Consider the following 20,143-nt stretch of genomic DNA (forward strand, 5'->3'; position numbering starts at 1 on the left):
TCCTGCATACCAACTGCCCCAACCTCAGCCCTACCACTCCGGTTCCCATCCCTCTGCCAACTTAGCTTAAACCCTCCTCAACAGCTCTAGCGAACTTGCCTGCAAGGATATTCGTCCCCCTCAGGTTCAGCTGTAAACTATCCTTTTTGTACAGATCATACCTCTCCCAAGAGAGATCCCAATAATCCAGAAATCTGAAACCCTGCTCCCTGTACCACTTCCTCAGCCTACAGTACAGGCATATCTTTCATACATCACATGCATTTTGTTATGGATCCAAAATAATTACTTTAAAATGTTTTTCTGAATGCAAGCAAGCCATCTGATACAACAACTGTAATTACCAGCACTCAGGCACAAAGTGCTGCAGCAATGCAGTTTCTTTGCAGAAATTCCCAACCATTCCTTCAGAGGAAAGGACTGGTCATGTAAAACACAAGAGATTTTCCAGTGCTATTATGTTTCAGCGTCGTGAGCACTGAGCAATTCATCAAGATCTTAGAAAGAAGTCGCATACCTGAAAAATATTTCTGGGCAGCAATATTAAGTAGAACTTCAGTCCACTTAGGTGAGGCCATTTTTGATTGGATAGCTTTTGAGGAAACAACTCTACGTAGGAAAACAAGAAAATCTCCCAGCTGCAGCTCTGCTGTATGCTGTTTTCGAAGAATTGCTGAAAAGTAAAAGGCATGTGTTAAGTAACCTGCTTCCTTTATTCAGTGTGCATCTAAGTAATGACTGGGAATCAAAAATTTATCTGTTGGGGGAGAAGGAAGGAAAGTAAGGTTACGTGCATTCAAAAACGCAAACATGAGGAAATCTGCAGATGCTGGAAATTCAGGCAACACACACAAAATGCTGGATACCTTGTATACCTTTTGCCAATCAACTTTCCAGCTTTTAGCTCCATCCCTCCCCCTCCTATCTTCTCCTATCATTTCGGATCTCCCCCTCCCCCTCTCAACTCTCTTACTATCTCTTCTTTCAGTTAGTCCTGACGAAGGGTCTCAGCCCGAAACGTCGACTGTACCTCTTCCAATAGATGCTGCCTGGCCTGCTGCGTTCCACCAGCATTTTGTGTGTGTTATGTGCATTCTTTGATTTACGAATGTTTACTCTAAGGTACTCTCGGAGTTAGATGTCTGCAATCTATTTTACAGTGTAATGAATGACACCAATAATGTATACCCATAATGTGTTTAGTGCACCTTTCAACATTAAAGTCCATTTATGAAATGTTTTCCAAAACTGCCTTTCAGAAATTGCGGAGCAAATATGTCCAGTTTAAAAGATTAACATCAGGCTTTGGCAGTGCTATTTCAAATGACTTCTTTCTGAGCTTCTAGTCTTTAATTTTCATAAATTTCAATACCTAATGAATATTTATCTAATTCTGGGAAAGAATATCAGAAGACATAATTTTAGAACTACTTATTTAAAGTGACAAATTTGTTAAATTTGACCACTGGACAGATCTAGGGATCATCTCCACTGCACGCTGGTTCCAATTGCCTAGAGAAGAAATTGAATACTGAACAGATGTTTAGCCAGAAATAAAGCATTAGTCAAAATTGCTCATTACAAGATCTCCAATTTAACATTCATTTGCTAAAACTGGTTCCATAAAATTTGCATGTGAGAAATTAGAATCCACCATGTGTTAAGGATTTCATACAGGCTCTCCCAAAATCAGATGGAGTCACAAAAATAGGCTCTTCAGCCCCCAAGAGTCCATGCAAACCATCAAACACTCATTCAGACTAATATCATTTCATTCTCACATTCCCATCAACATCTCTCAGGTTCTAACTCAACTAAATACCAGGGAGCAATCTACAACAGCAATTAACCCATCAGCCCTCACATTTTTGGAACAGTGGCAGAGATCACATCACCCAGAGAAATACCACAGGGTTACAGAGAAAATGCGCACATGCTCCTGTTTACATTAACGGTGTTGAGAGCTTCAAGTTCCTAGGTATAAACATTACCAATATCCTATCCTAATCAACAATGTCTCAATATCCTGCCAAGAAAGATCACCAATGCCTCAACTTCCTAAAGAAATTTATTTGTGTATTTTTTTTATTGAGATACAGTGAGGAATAGTCCCTTCCAGCTCTTTGAGCCATGCCGCCCAGCAATACCCCAACTTAATCCTAGCCTAATCATGGGACAATTTACAATGGCCAATTAAACCACCAACTGGTACATTTTTGAATGAGAGAGGAAACCAGAGCACCCGGAGGAAACCCACATGGTCACGGAGGAATGGACGAAAATGGTAGGAATTGAACCCGGGTCGCCAGTACTGTAAAGCATTGTGCTAACCACTATGCTACAGTGCTGCTGATGCTCTCTGTGTGGTGCCGGCATGGCCTCCCTGTCTCTGACTGAGGGTGCTGATTGTCTGGTAAATTCTCATCTCAAAAAAACATATGGTTTGGCCTGTCCCCTTCAGCTCTCATCAACTCTGTGTGGAAGCATAATGGTTTAGTATAACAAATGCTTTGCTTGTGATCAGACAAAGCTGCAGAGAGTTGTGGAAACAGCTCTGCAAATCACAGGAACTAACCTCCCCTCTATGTCCTCTGTCTATACTTGTTGCAGCCTTAGTAAAGCAGCCAGTAGAATTAAACATGCCACCCATCCCTGACATTCTCCCTCCTCCCCTTCCCATGGGCAGAATATACAAAAGCCTGAAAGCACATATCACCAAGCTGAAGGACAGCTTCTATTCCAGTTATCAGACTCTTGAACAGACCTCTTACAATAAGGTAGACTCTTGGCCTCAAAATCTATCTCACTATGATCTTGCATTTCAGCATTTACCTGCACTGCACTTTCTCTGTAGCTGTTACACTTATATTCCGCATTGTTATTGTAGTTCAATGTACTTACTGTGTATCGATTTGATCCCTATAAACCTTATGGAAGTATTTCAGTCTGTCTTGATACATGTTACGATAATAAGCCAATACCAATAAATACAGTGCATTACCAGCTCAAATGTATTGAGATCTTTGATCTTAAAGGCCACTGTAGAAGAATTTGAAGAGTGGTGTAATTAGTCCATTGGCTTATTTCCATATGGTATTATACAGAACACACTGCCCTTTACCTATCCTATCCTTAGTTTTAATATGTGCTGAAAACCTATGTATGCTTCATACCTTTAAAATCTTTGGTATCGTCAGTTTCGCTGGTCTCGTGTAATTTGTTTTCTCTGCTTCCATGCAACGGTGTAAGTTGCACTGCAACCTGAGAGAGCAGATTCTTCAGCTGACTGCATAACAGGTCTAATAAAGACTGAACAACCTTGGGGCTTAGCTTGTCTGCATAAGTTCTGCAAGAAAAAAGCATAAAAGAAGCAGATTAGCAAATGTGAAATAATACAAAGAAATATTTTTGATGTTCATTATATAAATATACTGCCCAGTGGTTTTCTGAGCCACAGCAATGGTGTGAACTGGCAAATTGCTTTGGTCAGAGTCAGTGCTTTGGCAAATTGCCAATGGAGATGTTTTCTAAGGGTGTGAGAGGGAAGATGGTGGGATGCAGTAATAGGGAAAAATATTTCTCATATAACATCTGACAACATGGACACATAGATCCATGTCAAGTAAATGAACGCAAATCAGTGAATCCATCCCTCTTCCCTCTTCCCACCCCCCTCGGTAGAATGCTACTGATTCATGGCTGTTATTAGAGGCATTATATGTCATTAAATAATCAGGTTATTCATCTGAATCAGGGGTCCACGAACCCCTCAATTAATGGTAGGGGTCCATGGCATAAAAACGGTTGGGAATCCCTGTTCTAAATGGAAAGGTGATGATAACTACAGTTTTTAACTTCTCAAAAAAAAAAACACATCGGCTCTGGCTCCCCCATTCTTGCAAGCTACTAATTCCATCTTCAACCCCCACCCCCCAACTTTTCCCTCTAAATTATTTCACAGTCATATAGTTTCAGAATTTGGGATACAATCTTCCTCTCAACTCTGTTTTGAAAATTCACTGTAAATGACTCAGCTTAAATAAAAGACTATGTCACACATTTGGTACCTGAAAATGCTGTGACAGAATATTTCAAGAGGTTTGCAAGTTACTGAAATTTGTAGATGACGGCAACACTGACAGTAGAAAAGTGATTTTAACTGTTTTTAAGTTGTCTCATTATCATAAACTTAAAAATGTTCAAATATTTTTTAAACTACCAAATCAAAAATAATGTGCACTTAAGTACTTTAAACATCTTAAAATTAATCACTTTACTATATTTCTGTATTTCTAAAGGAAAATAAGCTACTTACATGCATATACTTTTTCAATCAAAGATTCATTTATTTACAGATACAGCACAGAACAGGCTTTTCCGGCACTGACTGCCCAGCAATTCACCCATTTAACCCGAGCCTAATCACAGGATAATTTACAATGACCAATTAATCTACTATTTGGTGCCTCTTTGGAATGTTGGAGGAAACCAGAGCACCCGGAGGAAATCCACGCAGTCACAGGGAGACAGCACTAGAACTGAATTCCAGAACGCCCAGGCTGTAACCGTGTCGTGCTAACCACCACACTGCTGTGGCTCCCCAAGTGGAATGGAATCAGGCTACATATGCAAGCTGTGATTGGCATAGCTCGAGGGGTTTGGCAGAATGCATCACCAGTGCTCAGCTCAGCGCACCCGTGCTCAACCCCTGCACTCAATGGTGAATCCAGAGGCAGAACGAGATGGCATCTCTCTGACTTCTGAATTCCAATGCGAGACCAGCCTGCCAGACGTACGCCACTGGAGGTCCAGTAGGAAACCACCAGCCAAAGCTAAGCACATTTTAACAACACTTTAAAACTTGACAGATTTTGCACTTTGCCTGATAAAACAACTTTTAGATGAGCAGAAAAGATCTTCAACAGCAAGCAACTACAGGAAGTAAATATGAGCTCAGAGATCTGGCTAAAAAGAGATTAAAATACAGCTGAAGATGGCAGCTTACTACAATTAAGTTACGGACATCAACAACAAGTGAATTTTTACGAATTCTGTTAAAATGCTTAGAGGTTATACTGCGGCCCATAGTTTACAATTAGCCTCAACCTAATCTAACTGATGTGCCTAATCTTTCTTTTTTTTTCCCCCCTGAATCTTTTTATTAAATTTCAGATTAATATACATAACAATACTAATGATACAAAGAGATCGGTATAACATTGATAATAGTTAACATATACAAAACATAATTCGAGTAAAATATATAATTCAAGCCTCCCAATCTCTGATTAAATTGAACATGAAAAAGAGTTTTATAAAGAACCCCCTAATCAAGTAAAGTGTCTTTCGTACAGCATCTGTATGTGGATGCCATGGTAGCGAAGCAGTTAGTGCGATGCTATTAAAGCTCAGGGCTTTCCGGAGTTGGGAGTTCCGGTGCCGTTCTGTGAGGAGTCTCTGTATATCCTCCCTGTGGAACGTGTGGGTCTTTCCCTGAGCATTCTCGTTTCCTCCCACAGGACAAAGGTGTACTGGGTAGGTTAGCTGTCCCGTGACTAGGTCAGGGTAAAATCAGGGTGGTGGAGCTGCTGGGGGCGGGGCAGAAGGGCCAGAAGGGCCTACTCCACACTGTATCACCAGCTAAAAATAAATAAAATATTGGTCAGGCAGCAAATCATAAAGAGCCAATTTAAGATCTATAGCGCTTGAAAAGTGCTGTAGGTGTCAAGACTAAATCTGCAGGAATACGTACAAGTGCTTGTGTGCAAGGCTGTAGGAGACTTCAATGTTTACTTCATACATACACAATAAAGACAGCCAGCGTACAAAAGTTAATTTACTTGATTAGGCACATCAGTTACCAATAGGCTAGTTGGTCCTAATCTCACAAATTAATGTAACCATGATATTTGATTACTGATAAGAAAACTAAGTATCATACTTACCCAGTGGTAATGGCTAGGATCTGAAGCAATCTGGTACTGGCAACCTTCAAAGCTGTGCTAAGCTGTGAAACACCAGGTTTTTGTATCAACTGCAATGGCTGTCCAAGCACAGTGTCAGTACCACATAACTGGGACAATACATTCAACAATCCACTAGAGATTGCCAAGGAGACATCAACAGGGTGGTAACGCACACTAAGTGCAAATACTGTGACAAGCAAAAGGCGTTGCTGTGCTCCTGAAAAGCAAAGTATCAACTATGAATAAAAACTAGAATGTGCATCCTTCACAGCTCAGCACATCACAGAAACCAACCTCCCTTCCGTGGACCCTGTCTGCACACCCCGCTGCCTTAGTAAAGTGGACAGCATGATCAAACATCCCACCCATGCTGGACATTCATTCTTCCTCCCCTCCCACTGGACTGAAGATTATTCTGTTTACTCTTTTCCATAGGTGCTGCCTGGCCTGCTGAGTTCCTGCAGCGTTTTGTGTGTGTTGCTCTGGGTTTCTCAGCACCTGCAGATTCTCCCGTGTTTGAGAAGGTACAAAAATCTGGAAGCTCGCACCACCAGGCTCAAGGACAACTTTTACCCCTTTCAAGGACTATTGAATGTTTGCCTAGTACATTAAGATGGACTCTTGATCTCACAATCTATCTTGTTGTGACATTGCACCATACTGTGCATTTTCTCTGTACTGTAACCCTTTATTCTGCACTGTTATTGTTTTACCTTGTACTACCTCAATGCATCATTGTAATGAGTTAATCTGTATGGATTGTATGCAAGACAAGTTTTTCCATCTGTAACTTGGTACATGTGACAATAATAAATCAATAATGATGCAAGTTTTAATTAATATTGAAAGTTTTAATATAATTGCTTTCTTTATCCAACCTGATTTTACATACCTTCTACTATAAAAATGTATAACACTAGTTTAACCTCTACGCAATTTCACTTGGGGGGGGGGTCTAGAACCAAATCTATACAAGGAACAAATGTGTTTACAGAGCAGAAAATGGTAACTAGGCCAGGAATGCAGAAATATATAAGATTGGTGCCGAATGTCAACTCCTTCGCTTGCATCTTTAGAAACAGCTCTATTTCTATCTTTAATAACTCTATTTTTCCCCCGCGATCTTTGGGCACAGGGCTCAGAAAGAGCGACACAACAGACTTCTGACATTGTAAACCAGCGAGTTGTTTGTTATGTCTCTCCTCTCGCTGGGAAACGGAGACACCTCTTTCTCCCTTATGAGTGAGAGAGTGGTATGTCAAATACCGAGTGAACGAGCAGTCTTTGGCGTAACTGCAAGTCTGTGTCTTTGTTGTTGCTTTGCTCACGGTTGAGTGTTCGATGGCGGGTGCTAATGCTTTTCTTTTGCTGGTGGGGGGAGAGGGGATTGTTGCTTGATGCCGCTTATGCACGGGAGGAAGGGGAGCTGGGGGGGTGACTTTGGGATTCTAACATTTAACTGTCAGTCATTCTTTGGGAGCACTCCTCTGTTTTTGTGGATGGTTGCGAAGAAAAAGCATTTCAGCATGTATATTGTATACATTTCTCCAACAATAAATGTACCTTTGAAACCTTTGATATATTTCAGTAGGTAGTCTGAAATTAAATCATTCAGGACTAGAGATATGTTGAATTAAAATCTGAGACTGTCTAGTACAATGCAAAAACTAGGAGGTAATCAAACAGCATAGCACAGCTAGTACAATATAAAAAGTTTAAATAAACAAGTTATTTTATAAACAGGATAAAAATTAACAATAAAAACAAAGGAAATGTATGAAAATAAGAAATTGAGACATGCCATATTTTTTCAACATTGTACATAACAGATGAGAGTGCTTGGTAGAAAATGGAGAGACAGGGATCATTCCTTTTGGAATATGGAAGTTTTTAAATGAAATAAACTGATGCCAGTTACTTCCTCACTGGGACAACAAAAATATCTGTGCTGGTGTATCTTCAATGACCAGCTTTCAGGAGCTCCAATGTAGGAACAGACATCATGCTTAGGTACAAACAATGTTTGGCTCAGAATATTAACCAAAGTTGCAAGGGGTATTAACATCAACGCATAGAAATCTAAATTGTATGGGACTAAAAAGGAATGGAAGCAAGAATGTAAGCCTCTTCAAATAATTATGAAAGTATAAATAAGAAATTATAACAGCAGTTATAGTAATATCTCAGACTCCTCAGGAAACTTACACTTCCCAAAATTAATGCAAGTTAATAATGGTAATGAAAAAAATAACAACAGAGAGTGTAAAATCCTCAGAACCTGTAGGCTTCTGTGCTGGGGTTTTAAAGGAAGTACACAAGAACACTGCAATTGCCTGAAGATCTCACAATGTTCAAACTGTGCCTTCATAAAATTTTGACATCAATAATCCAACACTTAAAGGTGGTGAAAACCAAAGAACCATAATCTAGTCATTTGTCCTTCAAATGTTGAGAGATTATTAGAGTCTAACATTAAGCTTAGATAATCAAATGATTTCTAGCTTTTCGGTTGATCAGAGTGTAACAGCATGGATTTGTAAAGACTGAATCAAATCGAAATAATCTGATTGATTTTTTTTGTGTGACGATTAAATTAGTGGTCAAGAGAATGGCTACTAATGTTATTTATATAGATGTTTAAGAGGTATTTGATAGCTCCTCAGACAAGATAGCTATAGTTGAAACCTACAGACAGAAATTACCAGCTTGGCTAGGAAATTTCTGAATGAAAGGAGAAAAGCAAAAATATAAAAGGCAAGTATTCAGCAGTACATAGTTTGTAGTAACCTTCAAGGGTTTGCGTTGAAAGCAAAACTATGTTTTCTTCCTCCTTTCTACTATATTTATAAGCAACTTGGGCACTAGGGTAGTAAAGTCAGATTTGCAGAAAGTACAAGATTAGTGAGATTGTGGATAGAAGCACTGAATTACTATGTGCACTAATTAACCAAAAAGGCAAAACAATATTAACATAGGCAACTGCACTGTCGTCTAATTTGAATCTAAAAAGGCTGGAACGTTTCTAAATTATGAAAACTTGTTAACAGTGGACACTCAGAGACAGTTGGGATTTGATCTACACAAATTATTAAACCGTCATGGACATACACAAAATAATCAAAAAAAGCTCACAGAATACCATCATCTGGATCCAGAGATCTAGAATACAAGTTGAAATAATGCCACAACTACAAAATGTCCTAGTAAGGAAACAGCAAGTAACCAGAGTAATTCAGGCATGCCTTAAAAAGGGGAAAAAAGATGGTTGGAGGGTGGGGGGGGGTGCTCAGGAAATAAATGGATTTAAGTAGTAGCAACTACAGTTGCAAGAAAAAGTTTGTGAACCCTTTGCGATTGGCTACTTTTCTGCATTAATTACTTATGAAATATGGTCTGATTTTCATCTAAATCATAATAATATATATACCATCTGCCTAAACTAATAACACACAAACAGTTGTACTTCTTCTCATCAATACTGAGTACACCATTTAAACGATCACAGTCTAGGTTCCAAAAAGTCTGTGAACCTCTGGGGTAATGCTTTCTACAAAAGCTATTTGGAGTCAGATGTTCCAATCAATGAGATGAGATTGGATGTGTGGATTGTCGAGGGGCCCTGTGCTATATAAAAAAAAGGCACACAAAGTCAGGTTACTGACAGAGCCTGCTCTTCTCAAGAAAGATCTGTTAATGCATACCTCAATCAAAACAACTTTCACTGCTACGTTTGGAGGAAAAAAAGCACTGCACACCAATGCCAAAATCTCATCCCAACTGTGAAGCATGGTGCAAAGGGCATCATGGTTTGGGGCTGCTTTGCTGCCTCAGGGCCTGGACACCTTCCAGTCAGAGGGAACAATACATACAAAATTGTATCAAGACATTTTACAGGAGAATGGCAGGATAGCAGTCTGTCACCTGAAGCTCAATAGAAGTTGGACGGTGCAACAAGACAATAATCCAAAACACAAAAAGTAAATCAACAGCATATTGGTTTAAAAAGAAAATTCGTGATTTGGAAGAGCCAAGTCAGGACGCAGACCTTAACCCAATTGAGATGCTGTGGCATGACCTGAAGAGAACTCTTCATGGAAGTTATCCCAGAAATACTGATAAACTGAAACAGTTAAGTATGGAGGAATGGTCTAAAATTACTCCTTGCTGTTGTACAAGCCTGATCAGCAGCTGCAGGAAACCTTGGTGGAGGTTATTGCTGCGAAAAGAGGTTTTACTAGTTATTAAATACAAGGGTTCACATACTTTTTCCAGCTTGGACTGTGAATGATTAAAGAATATGTTCAATAAAGACATGAAAAGTACAATTGTTTGTGTGTTATTAGTTTAAGCAGATTATGTTTGTTTATTATTGTGACTTAGATGAAGATCAGACCACATGTTATGAGTAAGTATGCAGAAAACCAGGTAATTGCAAAAGGTTCACAAACTTTTTCTTGCAACTGTACTATGTATCTTCCAGTGATTATTAAAAGTTATATATTGCATTAATATCTTTTACATTAAAAATCCTTGAAGCTCATTTCACATTTCTTTGGAAATGAAAATCTTCCGAATCTCTGTTGGTTGAAGCATTTAGAATAGAATAATGAGACACACCTATTAGTTTTAAGATGATTCATAAACCAAGAGAATAAGAAAAATTGGAAAATGAAAAAGTTTACTATAGATTTGTAACATTGTAAATTTTTCAAATTGCTTGCTAATTATGTTTTACATTCTATTTTAGTCTTTATACTTTTCCAAAAATAATGAAATATGAAGGAAGGAGGAAACTGTGATTGAGTTCTTTAGTTAGAGTCTCAATATGCTCAAGTTTTTATGCTACACCTGGTTCCTTACCAACGTGATGTTTGTTTGCCTGCAAAGCCCGCTCAAGGATGGCAGATAGCTGTTGGTAGATTTTGTGAACTGCAGCCTGGATGTCCATCTGAATGCTTCTCCTCGCAGCCCTGATCCCATCCTAAATAAAATCAAATTAATAAGGTGTCTAAACATTTAATGATTACTGTAATACACAACATCGATATTAATATTTACAAACATACTGGAATTTAAAGACAGAAGACAACTTAATACAGATCAAAAAACTTTCCGTGCTGTAATTGTTATGTGGTTATATCTTACAGCCAAAGTATTTTCTGCAGTTGCTCATATGAAGAGGAAATACATAAACTGTACGAAGACATGACCAAATGATCTGTTCATCAAGACTGCTGGCAGGATTAATATCACTGCAGAACTTCCCTGCTCCTCTTCATCATAGTGTCTTGCTTTGTTTTACATTCATTCAAGATCAAAAGCAGATGCCATATCTGCTAAAGAAATTTGGCCTGTCCCCTAAAACCCTCACTAATTTTTATAGATGCACCGTAGAAAGCATTCTTCTAGGGTGCATCACAACCTGGTATGGAAGTTGTCCTGTCCAAGACCGGAAGAAGCTGCAGAAGATCGTGAACATGGTGCAGCACATCACACAAACCAATCTTCCGTCCGTGGACTCACTTTACACCGCACGCTGTCGGAGCAGTGCTGCCAGGATAATCAAGGACACAATCCATCCAGCCAACACACTTTTCATCTCTCTTCCCTCCGGGAGAAGGCTCGGGAGCTTGAAGACTCATACGGCCAGATTTGGGAACAGCTTCTTTCCAACTATGATAAGACTGCTGAACAGACCCTGACCCAGATCTGGGCCGTACCCTCCAAATATCCGGACCTGCCTCTCGGTTTTTTTGCACTACCTTACTTCCCATTTTTCTATTTTCTATTTATGATTTATAATTTAATTTTTTAATATTTACTAATTTTAACTATTTTTACTATTTTTAATATTTAATATTTGTAATCCAGGGAGTGTGAAGCGTAGAATCAATTATCGCTGTGATGATTGTACGTTCTACTACCAATTGTTTGGCGACAATAAAGTATATGTTTAGCTTCTCATTAACAAAAAACATACATATGCTAGCACCTGCTGTAGAATATAACTTTTTTGTAGACAGAAGAAGAGACTGACAGTCCAAATCACTTCTGCCAGTCATTCTTGAAAAATAACTTATTTTTAATACCCATAAACACTGACACCACTGTTTGCAAGTCAAGACTGAAGATACAGGAAAGAATTTATTTAGCATCCAGTTTCTTTTCAGGCTTCTACCAAAACAATAAAATCAAGAATAGTTTGCTTATTTGAACTGCAGAGAATCATAAACTGGGGTTTTAAAAGGTTTAATATCATAATTTGTCCGAGCTTTAGACAGTTGGAAAGAAACACAACACACACCGAACCACTGAAATATACTAAAAGTAACTTGATTCCCTGTTATCTTCTTCCTTTATGAATTAAACTGCTCACACTTGCAGTGCAATTAAACTTCACCTCCAGCTGAGCTGTTGCAGTGCCAACATGTGCAAGGATATAAATGTAGTTCATAGTTATACAAGTAATTTTCATCATTATAGGGGTAAAGAGAAATTTATAAATGGAAATACAAAGGTATGGAAGACACGTGCTTTTACACTATGTTTAGGACTGAACTTCATTCTGCTCCTTGGTCCTAATAGTTAAGGGGCTCCATATCCTTCTAATGAAAACTGTAATTGACGTTTGCAATTCATAGGATGCAGACCGGACAGAGAAAATACAGAAAATATTGGGAAGGTTTACTCAGCGATTCACTTTTCCTGATTTATACTCAGTCAGGAGTACACATTCCATCCAGTCCCTCCTGAGAATAATCAGTGTTTACCAATGTGCAATTGTGTAAAATTAAATATGGTCATCAATTTCAAATGGATTTACCAAATTAGCTGATTCAGTGTTGCTGGATTTGGCAATCTGACATTGTACAGCTCCTGCAACTCATGAGATCCTGGAAGAACTGACCCACTGAGTTCCTCCTGTATCTCACACATTGCTCCAGATTCCAGCATTTGTAGTTTTTTGTGTCTCCAATGTATGCCTGCTACTACTCTGTTTACATTTAAGAAAATATTGAGATAAACCACTCCTCCAAAATATGTGACAGTCACTAAGATTTTTTAAAAACATGAACTATTCTCTTAAGTGGGCCCCCTCTTCGTATTAAAGAAGGCCACTCATAAACGTGGCATTTTCACCATGTACATTTTCAGAAATAACTTCAAAACAATTTCCTCAACACTGATAGGTCATCCCTTTGTGCTAAGCTAGGCATGCAAAACTCACTCAAGGTTTCTATTTCATTTAAAGTTTGGAAGGAAAGATCAAATATGATCCCACAGTGGTAGGCACTTACAGGGGACATAGTAATAGAATCACAACTTCAAGACTGACAAGTTTCAGGGTTGACAATTGTTCTTCTTTTGCAAAATTTGACTGGAATAATTGTTTAAATCCAAGAAACCAGCAGTGACTTAAATAATGATGTTATATTTATAACACAGAACAAATGCAATAATGTTAGATATAGAATACAAGCAAGCCATTTAAACAAAAGTTAATAATAAAAAGTCTATTTGAATTTATTTGTCATTTATTACCTTCATTAACTGTTTATATTTGTGTTCACATCATTTTTCTGTGTGCATCGTTACTGTTGACCTTTAAAGATATATATCGGAACCTTCTATAGAAGGACATGACTTTACAATTATTCCTCCTGTCTCACAACTTGACAGACCTGGCGGTCACACTAGATAAATACCTGATAGTGATGCAGCTGAACACTTTCACCATTGATCTCCCCATTTCCAACTGTGCCTAGTCCAAAACATCCCGCTAGAAACTGCAATCTGACTGAAGTGAGCAAAGAAGCAGAGTGAAACCACGATGCCGGGCAGCTGCTTCCTGCAAACTGGCTGCCCTTTTCCTCCATTCCTGAAAGCAACACGAGGATTTGATGAAGTGCTGCCAGTCGAAGCTGCAAAGCAATAACAGAAACAATAAATCACAAAATTTCAGAATCAACTTGTTTACATTAATATCAATGAGAATTCATCCAAAATAAACTTGATATAAATGAACATCTTTGAAACTAAATGAAAATAAATGTAAAAACATTGTGGCCTACAGAGGGTATGAATCTAGTTTAGGTGCATAAATCACTTGGAACGCCAGCTGGTCAAAAAACAAAGTTAGACATGATCAGGTCCAACGTGTAAATTGTGTGGAGATGAGAGGATTGTAGGGAGGTGTACAGAGGGTATACACAAGATTGGGGGAAACTAAGGGGACCTCAAGGGATCAATTACACGGAAAGAAGAAAAAGAAGAATAAATCATTATGAGCTAAAGATCACAGAGCCTTTGCTTTGTTCACAACTTTACTCTGTGGTTGACATCACACATGAAAATGTTAGGCCCCAGTATCGAGTTTTCAGGCTTCCACCTTTACCAAAGTACTCTGCATGAAAAATAGTTTAATCATTCCTAGCTGCACTGTTCTCATCACTCCTCCTTTCTTTATCATCCACCCAATATGTTGGCAGCACCAATGCTGAATATGACATCCGTAGACTCATGCAGTTCAGGAATGATCTCCTGCACCTAATATTTTATCAATAACCTCTCATTCTAGACCAGACCCCTGGTGCTTACAGCAAACAAAGTATATTTCTATCTATCTTCTATAATGCGAAACACTTCCATCATTTTCCTGTTCATCACAATGCATCCATTGAGGGAAGTCCAAGTCTTTCTGCACATTCATTTTCCTATCAATTCAGAATTCTTGTGAATCTACTTGACTGACCTTGCGTTTGACTGCTGAAATGTCAACAAGAACTGCCATGACTTACCTCAGACCTTAGCTGCTGCTGTTCCATTGCAATGATGATAGCTTGAGGGTTGGAAGACATGTTTTCTTCAGGCTCTTTAAAACCTGGGGAAGTTCCCACACCTCCACTTACAAAACTAACAACATTATCAATGAATGTGTGGATTCCAAACGACTGGTTCAGATCAAACTTTAATGTATTAGACAAGTGGGAAGTATCATAGGATAAATCTCTGTTGTACTTCAGCCATGTCCAAGAGGCTCTCAAAGAATCTGTGCTATAAGGAGGTCCTGTGGAGTACAGAATAATGAAAATAAGACAACATAACCCATACGAATACAATAAACGTCTTATGTACTCTCACCTACACATATTGTAACAAGCAGATCAATAAACAGAAAAGATGAGGATCATGCATAAAGCATTAAAAACAACATAAACTGCCAGGGTTGTAGTTTATTCCAAATAACACAGGACGCTTGCAGGGTTGTGGCACTGGGCTGAGGGAAGGTCAATTATTGGCCAATTATGCAGGCCTTAAAGGTTCCCGATAAATATTTAACAAAATACTTTTGCAAATGTTGTTGTTCAAGCTCATTCAAATTCAAACAAAAGTTATAAAAGCTTTCAACAAGAGAATTCCAAGAATTTCCTCCCTGTATTCTAATACAGGTAAATGATGACTGTAACATCTGATCATAGGATGTCCTTGAGAAAGAGGGAGTGCAATAAAGATTTACAATTGATTCCTGGGGTGAATGGTGTTTATCCTATGATGAGAAATTTTAACAGGCTGAGCCCATGTTCTCCAGAGATGGTTCCTTAAGGTCGTCATAGCTGGGAGAGGTAGTGGGGACAAGTTCTGACTACCTATTAAACAGATCCAATGGCATGCATCTCAGATAGCCTCTTACAACCAAGTCCAGCTCCTGGCTTTCACATGTAGCTTAGCTACTAAGCCCGGCGGAACCATTTCTACTGAAAGAAGGAGCAAAGATTGTTTACTGGCACTTTAAAGCTTCTGGCTGATGGGGCTCATCAGCTGTGGTTGGCAGCTCATCTAGGAGAAGGAAAACTCTGATCTCAAATCTCCACTGCCTTGTGGCATTACCCACTCATGGGGAAGGCTTCAGGAGTAACCCCTGAGAGAAATTCCGGAGCTGGAGTCCCTAAGGCAGTCCAACATTGAGTTCAACGCTGATTGACAACTTATGCGACACTACTGGTGCCAAACTGTACCAGCCCCTATCATTAATTTGGATTCATCAGCCGTTTGGAGAGGGGGAGCCTGCTGTATGGGCAACAGCTTGCTCTCCATATCATACTGCCCTGAGCTGCGTATCACAGATAGCTAGGACACAACATTCAAGGTCAACCCTGACCAACGGAGGGCCTCAAATATGAATGATAAGTTAACAGAAAAATAAATTATTATTTATTTAACACAGATCTAACAGCATGGCCATCTGGGACTGAGATGAGAAGAAATTTTTTCACCTAGAGGGTAATGAATCATTGGAATTCTCCCTCCAAGAGGACTGTGGCAGCTCAGTCAATGACTATTTAATATAAAGATTGAAAGGATTTTGGATATTCAGGGATATTCAGGGAATCAAGATATATGGGGTTAATGGCATTGAGTTAAGAGATCAGCCATGGTCATATTGATTTGTGGAGCAGGCACAAGGAGCCAAATGGCCTACTCCCACTTCTAATGATCTTATGTACATTGCTTAAGCTGAGAACTTCCACCAAGGCAAAGCTGCACCAACACAGATAACGATCCAACCTACTTGCTGAACAGATGGGACAAACCAATGCTGCTATAGTTAAATGACAGTGTATATTTCAGTGTCATAAAATACATTGGCAAGCTTTAAGTTTTAATAAAGTTAAACATGCCATCATTTACTTGCTTGCAGCTCCTCTTGTTTCTGGGACTCAACTGGCCAACAAGGAGTAAACACACTACCACATAAAATCAGAAGACAAAAGGAAACATTTGATACAACACATGCTTGGAAAGTTTATAATTGAAGCAGTTAAGTGCGTCAAGCATTAAATAACCGTGAAAATTTGATCAGCCATTAGAAAGTTTCAAAGAACAGTTTAAACTAACTGGAGAAATAATTGATGCCATGCCACACAAAATATTGTTCCTCACGCAATTTTAATGTTATGCATATGTTATCACATATCAAATAAATAACTGGAGTACATTAGTAAACTGAAGTTGTGGTTGACTGAAAAATCATTCAATACAAACTCGGTTTTTAAAAATTGTGCAGAGTCATAAATTATGCATTCAAATACACAAAGATACTATGATTATTGACATAAATTAATCAGCAGGCACAACAGATTAAGCACAAAGATAAAGGATTCTGTAGTTGCCTCTTGAGCCAGTTGGGATAACTTCACTTGTCCCATCACTGAACAGTTCCTAAATCTATAGACTCACTATCAAGGATTCTTCATTCCATGTCCTTGATTTATTTTTTTTCTCTTATTTTTTATTATTAATTGTATCTGCATGGCTTGTTATCGTTTTCACACTGGTTATTTTGTCTGCCTGTTGGGGGCGGCCTTTTATTGATTCTGTTGTGTTTCTCTGGTTAACTGAGTATGCCCACAAGAAAATTAATCTCAGGGTTGTATACGATGACATCTCTGCACTTTGATATGACACCAACATTTAAAAGCAAAAAATAATCTAAGTATTATAAAATTCTGTTTAAATAAGTTAAACAGAAACATACAATGGTAATTCTAAAAATCCTATTTCACTACTGCACTAAGATCCAGATTACAAAAATATCTTAAAAAAACTAAACAATGGACTCACCACGTTTTCGTTGAACTGATGCTAAATCCATATCCACATTTCTTCTGGAATTCTTTAAAGAAAATATATCGAACAAAGAATAAAGAATAATTTAAGAGGTTTAAGTAGTAAAGTACATAAAGTAATACTTACTTCAGTTTAAAGTTAGCTGCATAACTTAATGTTCTAAAAGACCACTATCTGGGTACAATCAAGCTCACAGAAACATTGATACGCTATAATGATTGATCTGGCCAGTCGTAATTCTTATTCAAAAAGGATAAGGATGGTTCAGATCTAATCAAGAAAAAAAATCTGAAATTAATGTAGGTTTTAATCTAACGTACAATCTATATACTTGGGGCAGTAATTATGAAGGAAAGCCCTGTTTTGCTTGACCAGCTAAGTCCCTCTGGCAATATTTTGTTGCCTATTTATCTAACCTTGTATTCACTTAATCTCTATACATGTAAAATAGTTAAATAGCTACAAGCTGGGCATCCTTTTCATGTTTACAGGTCAAAAACCACAGAACCTAGTGACTGGGAAAAAGGAATGCAGTTTAATTTAGGACCTATTATTAAACAGTCAGCTTTGTATATGAATGTCAGTGTTGGGATAGATCAATAAGTGGCAGAAATTGGACAATGTGTCTAATCAATGACAGAAGAAAGTTAGGAGTGTGGGATAGTAGGTGATAGGATATATGGGAGTTAGAGTAACTGATTCCTCATGAATAATTTGATCACAAAACTAAGGCAAAAAGAAACATTTTCTAATTGTAGCCCCCTTGTTATCCTAGTCATTATAGTCATAATCTAGTAAATCTGGCAAAGGCTTTACTTCATTATTCAATTTTTGAGATAAAGGCATTGTTGAAAGAGCAAATATTTATTACTCATCAGTGAGAATATGGTGGTTCTTCTTTGTGAACTGACGCAGTCCTCTGAAGGAACTCCTATAATGCTCATTTAGAAAAAGTGACATGGAAGAAATGCTGATAGACCTTCAAGTTAGGAAGGTGTCTGACTTGAAGAACCTAGGACTTGTTATCCTTGTCCTGAGAGCACCTTGATTGTAGAGGTCTTGGGCTGGAAGATGCTCGTGCAGTTTTATAGACTATCAATGGTACAAAATATAGCTGGAATGCAATGCCGTTGGGAGATACCGAATGTTTAGGAAGGTGAACAGACTGCCAATCAAGGAGACTGTTTTATCCTGAATGATGTTAACTTCTTGACCATCATTGGAGCTATACGCATCCAGGCAAGCATACAGTACACATAATCTTGTAGATGGTGAAAAAGCTCTGAGTGTAACTCATCACAGAATACTTCAGGTTTGGCTGGCCTCATAATGTAATCAATATACTTTCCACCACAAACCTATAGAAGTTTGTCAAAAGTTTTCAATGACATACCGTATCTTCACAAATTTCTAAAAAAGCAGAAGCTCTGCTGTGCTTCCTTCATAATGGCACCTACATGCTGGACCCAGCACAGATCCTCTGAAATGATAACACCGATGAATTTAAAGCTGCTGACACTTTCCACCCCAGATTCGCTGATGAAGACTGGCTCATGGACCTCTGATTTCCTTCACCTCAAGTCATGTGAGATGCCTTTCCGGAGATAATATCTGAACCTCTTATTTTGCCGGCACTGAGTGAGAGGCTGTTGATATGGCACTGTTCAGCCAGATTTTCAATTTCCTTCCTTTATGCTGATTCTTCACCACCTTTGATTCAGCTAAGGCAGTGGTGTTGTCAGCAAACTTAAATATAGCCTTGGGGTTCTCACGTTTAACTTTCGTTCATTCTTTGGGGCACTTCTCTGTTTTTGTGGATGTTTTGTGAAGAAAAAACATTTCAGGATGTATATTGTACGGCCCTGTAGCTCAGAAGGGTAGGGCAAGGAAGAGGAGGGCAGTTGTGATAGGGGACTCGATAGTAAGGGGGTCAGATAGGCGATTCTGTGGACGCAGTCCAGAGACCCGGATGGCAGTCTGCCTCCCTGGTGCCAGGGTCCGGGATATTTCTGATCGTGTCCAAGATATCCTGAAGTGGGAGGGTGAGGAGCCAGAGGTCGTGGTACATACAGGTACCAATGACATAGGTAGGAAAAGGGATGAGGTCCTGAAAGGAGAATATAGAGAGCTAGGAAGGGAGTTGAGAAAAAGGACCGCAAAGGTAGTAATCTCGGGATTACTGCCTGTGCCACGCGACAGTGAGAGTAGGAATGCGATGAGGTGGAGGATAAATGCGTGGCTGAGGGATTGGAGCAGGGGGCAGGGATTCAAGTTTTTGGATCATTGGGACCTCTTTTGGCGCAGGCGTGACCTGTACAAAAAGGACGGGTTACACTTGAATCCTAGGGGGACCAATATCCTAGCAGGGAGATTAGCGAGGGCTACTGAGGTGACTTTAAACTAGAATGGTTGGGGGGTGGGAATCAAATTAAAGAGGCTAGGCGTGAGGAGGTTAGTTCACAACAGGGGGATGGGAACCAGTGCAGAGAGACAGTGGGGTGTAAAGTGAGGGTAGAAGCAAAAAGTACTAAGGAGAAGAGTAAAAGTGG

The 20,143-nt window shown here is 38.9% G+C and overlaps 1 protein-coding gene across 7 annotated transcripts in view; it reads right to left on the reverse strand.

Annotated features, from left to right (window-relative positions):
* herc1 (HECT and RLD domain containing E3 ubiquitin protein ligase family member 1) overlaps positions 1-20,143 on the reverse strand; it is a 273,938-nt gene that overhangs the window by 120,948 nt on the left and 132,847 nt on the right. For all 7 annotated transcript variants that reach the window (XM_072282232.1, XM_072282231.1, XM_072282229.1 and 4 more), the window contains 7 exons: positions 17,589-17,640; positions 14,765-15,033; positions 13,673-13,888; positions 10,827-10,947; positions 5,946-6,183; positions 3,174-3,346; positions 518-673 (listed from right to left, as the gene is read on the reverse strand). In XM_072282232.1, coding sequence (XP_072138333.1) covers positions 518-673; positions 3,174-3,346; positions 5,946-6,183; positions 10,827-10,947; positions 13,673-13,888; positions 14,765-15,033; positions 17,589-17,640 — 1,225 coding nt within the window. The remainder of the gene's footprint in view (positions 1-517; positions 674-3,173; positions 3,347-5,945; positions 6,184-10,826; positions 10,948-13,672; positions 13,889-14,764; positions 15,034-17,588; positions 17,641-20,143) is intronic.

Source organism: Mobula birostris, chromosome 18 (assembly GCF_030028105.1).
Source record: "Mobula birostris isolate sMobBir1 chromosome 18, sMobBir1.hap1, whole genome shotgun sequence".
Taxonomy (NCBI): domain Eukaryota; kingdom Metazoa; phylum Chordata; class Chondrichthyes; order Myliobatiformes; family Myliobatidae; genus Mobula; species Mobula birostris.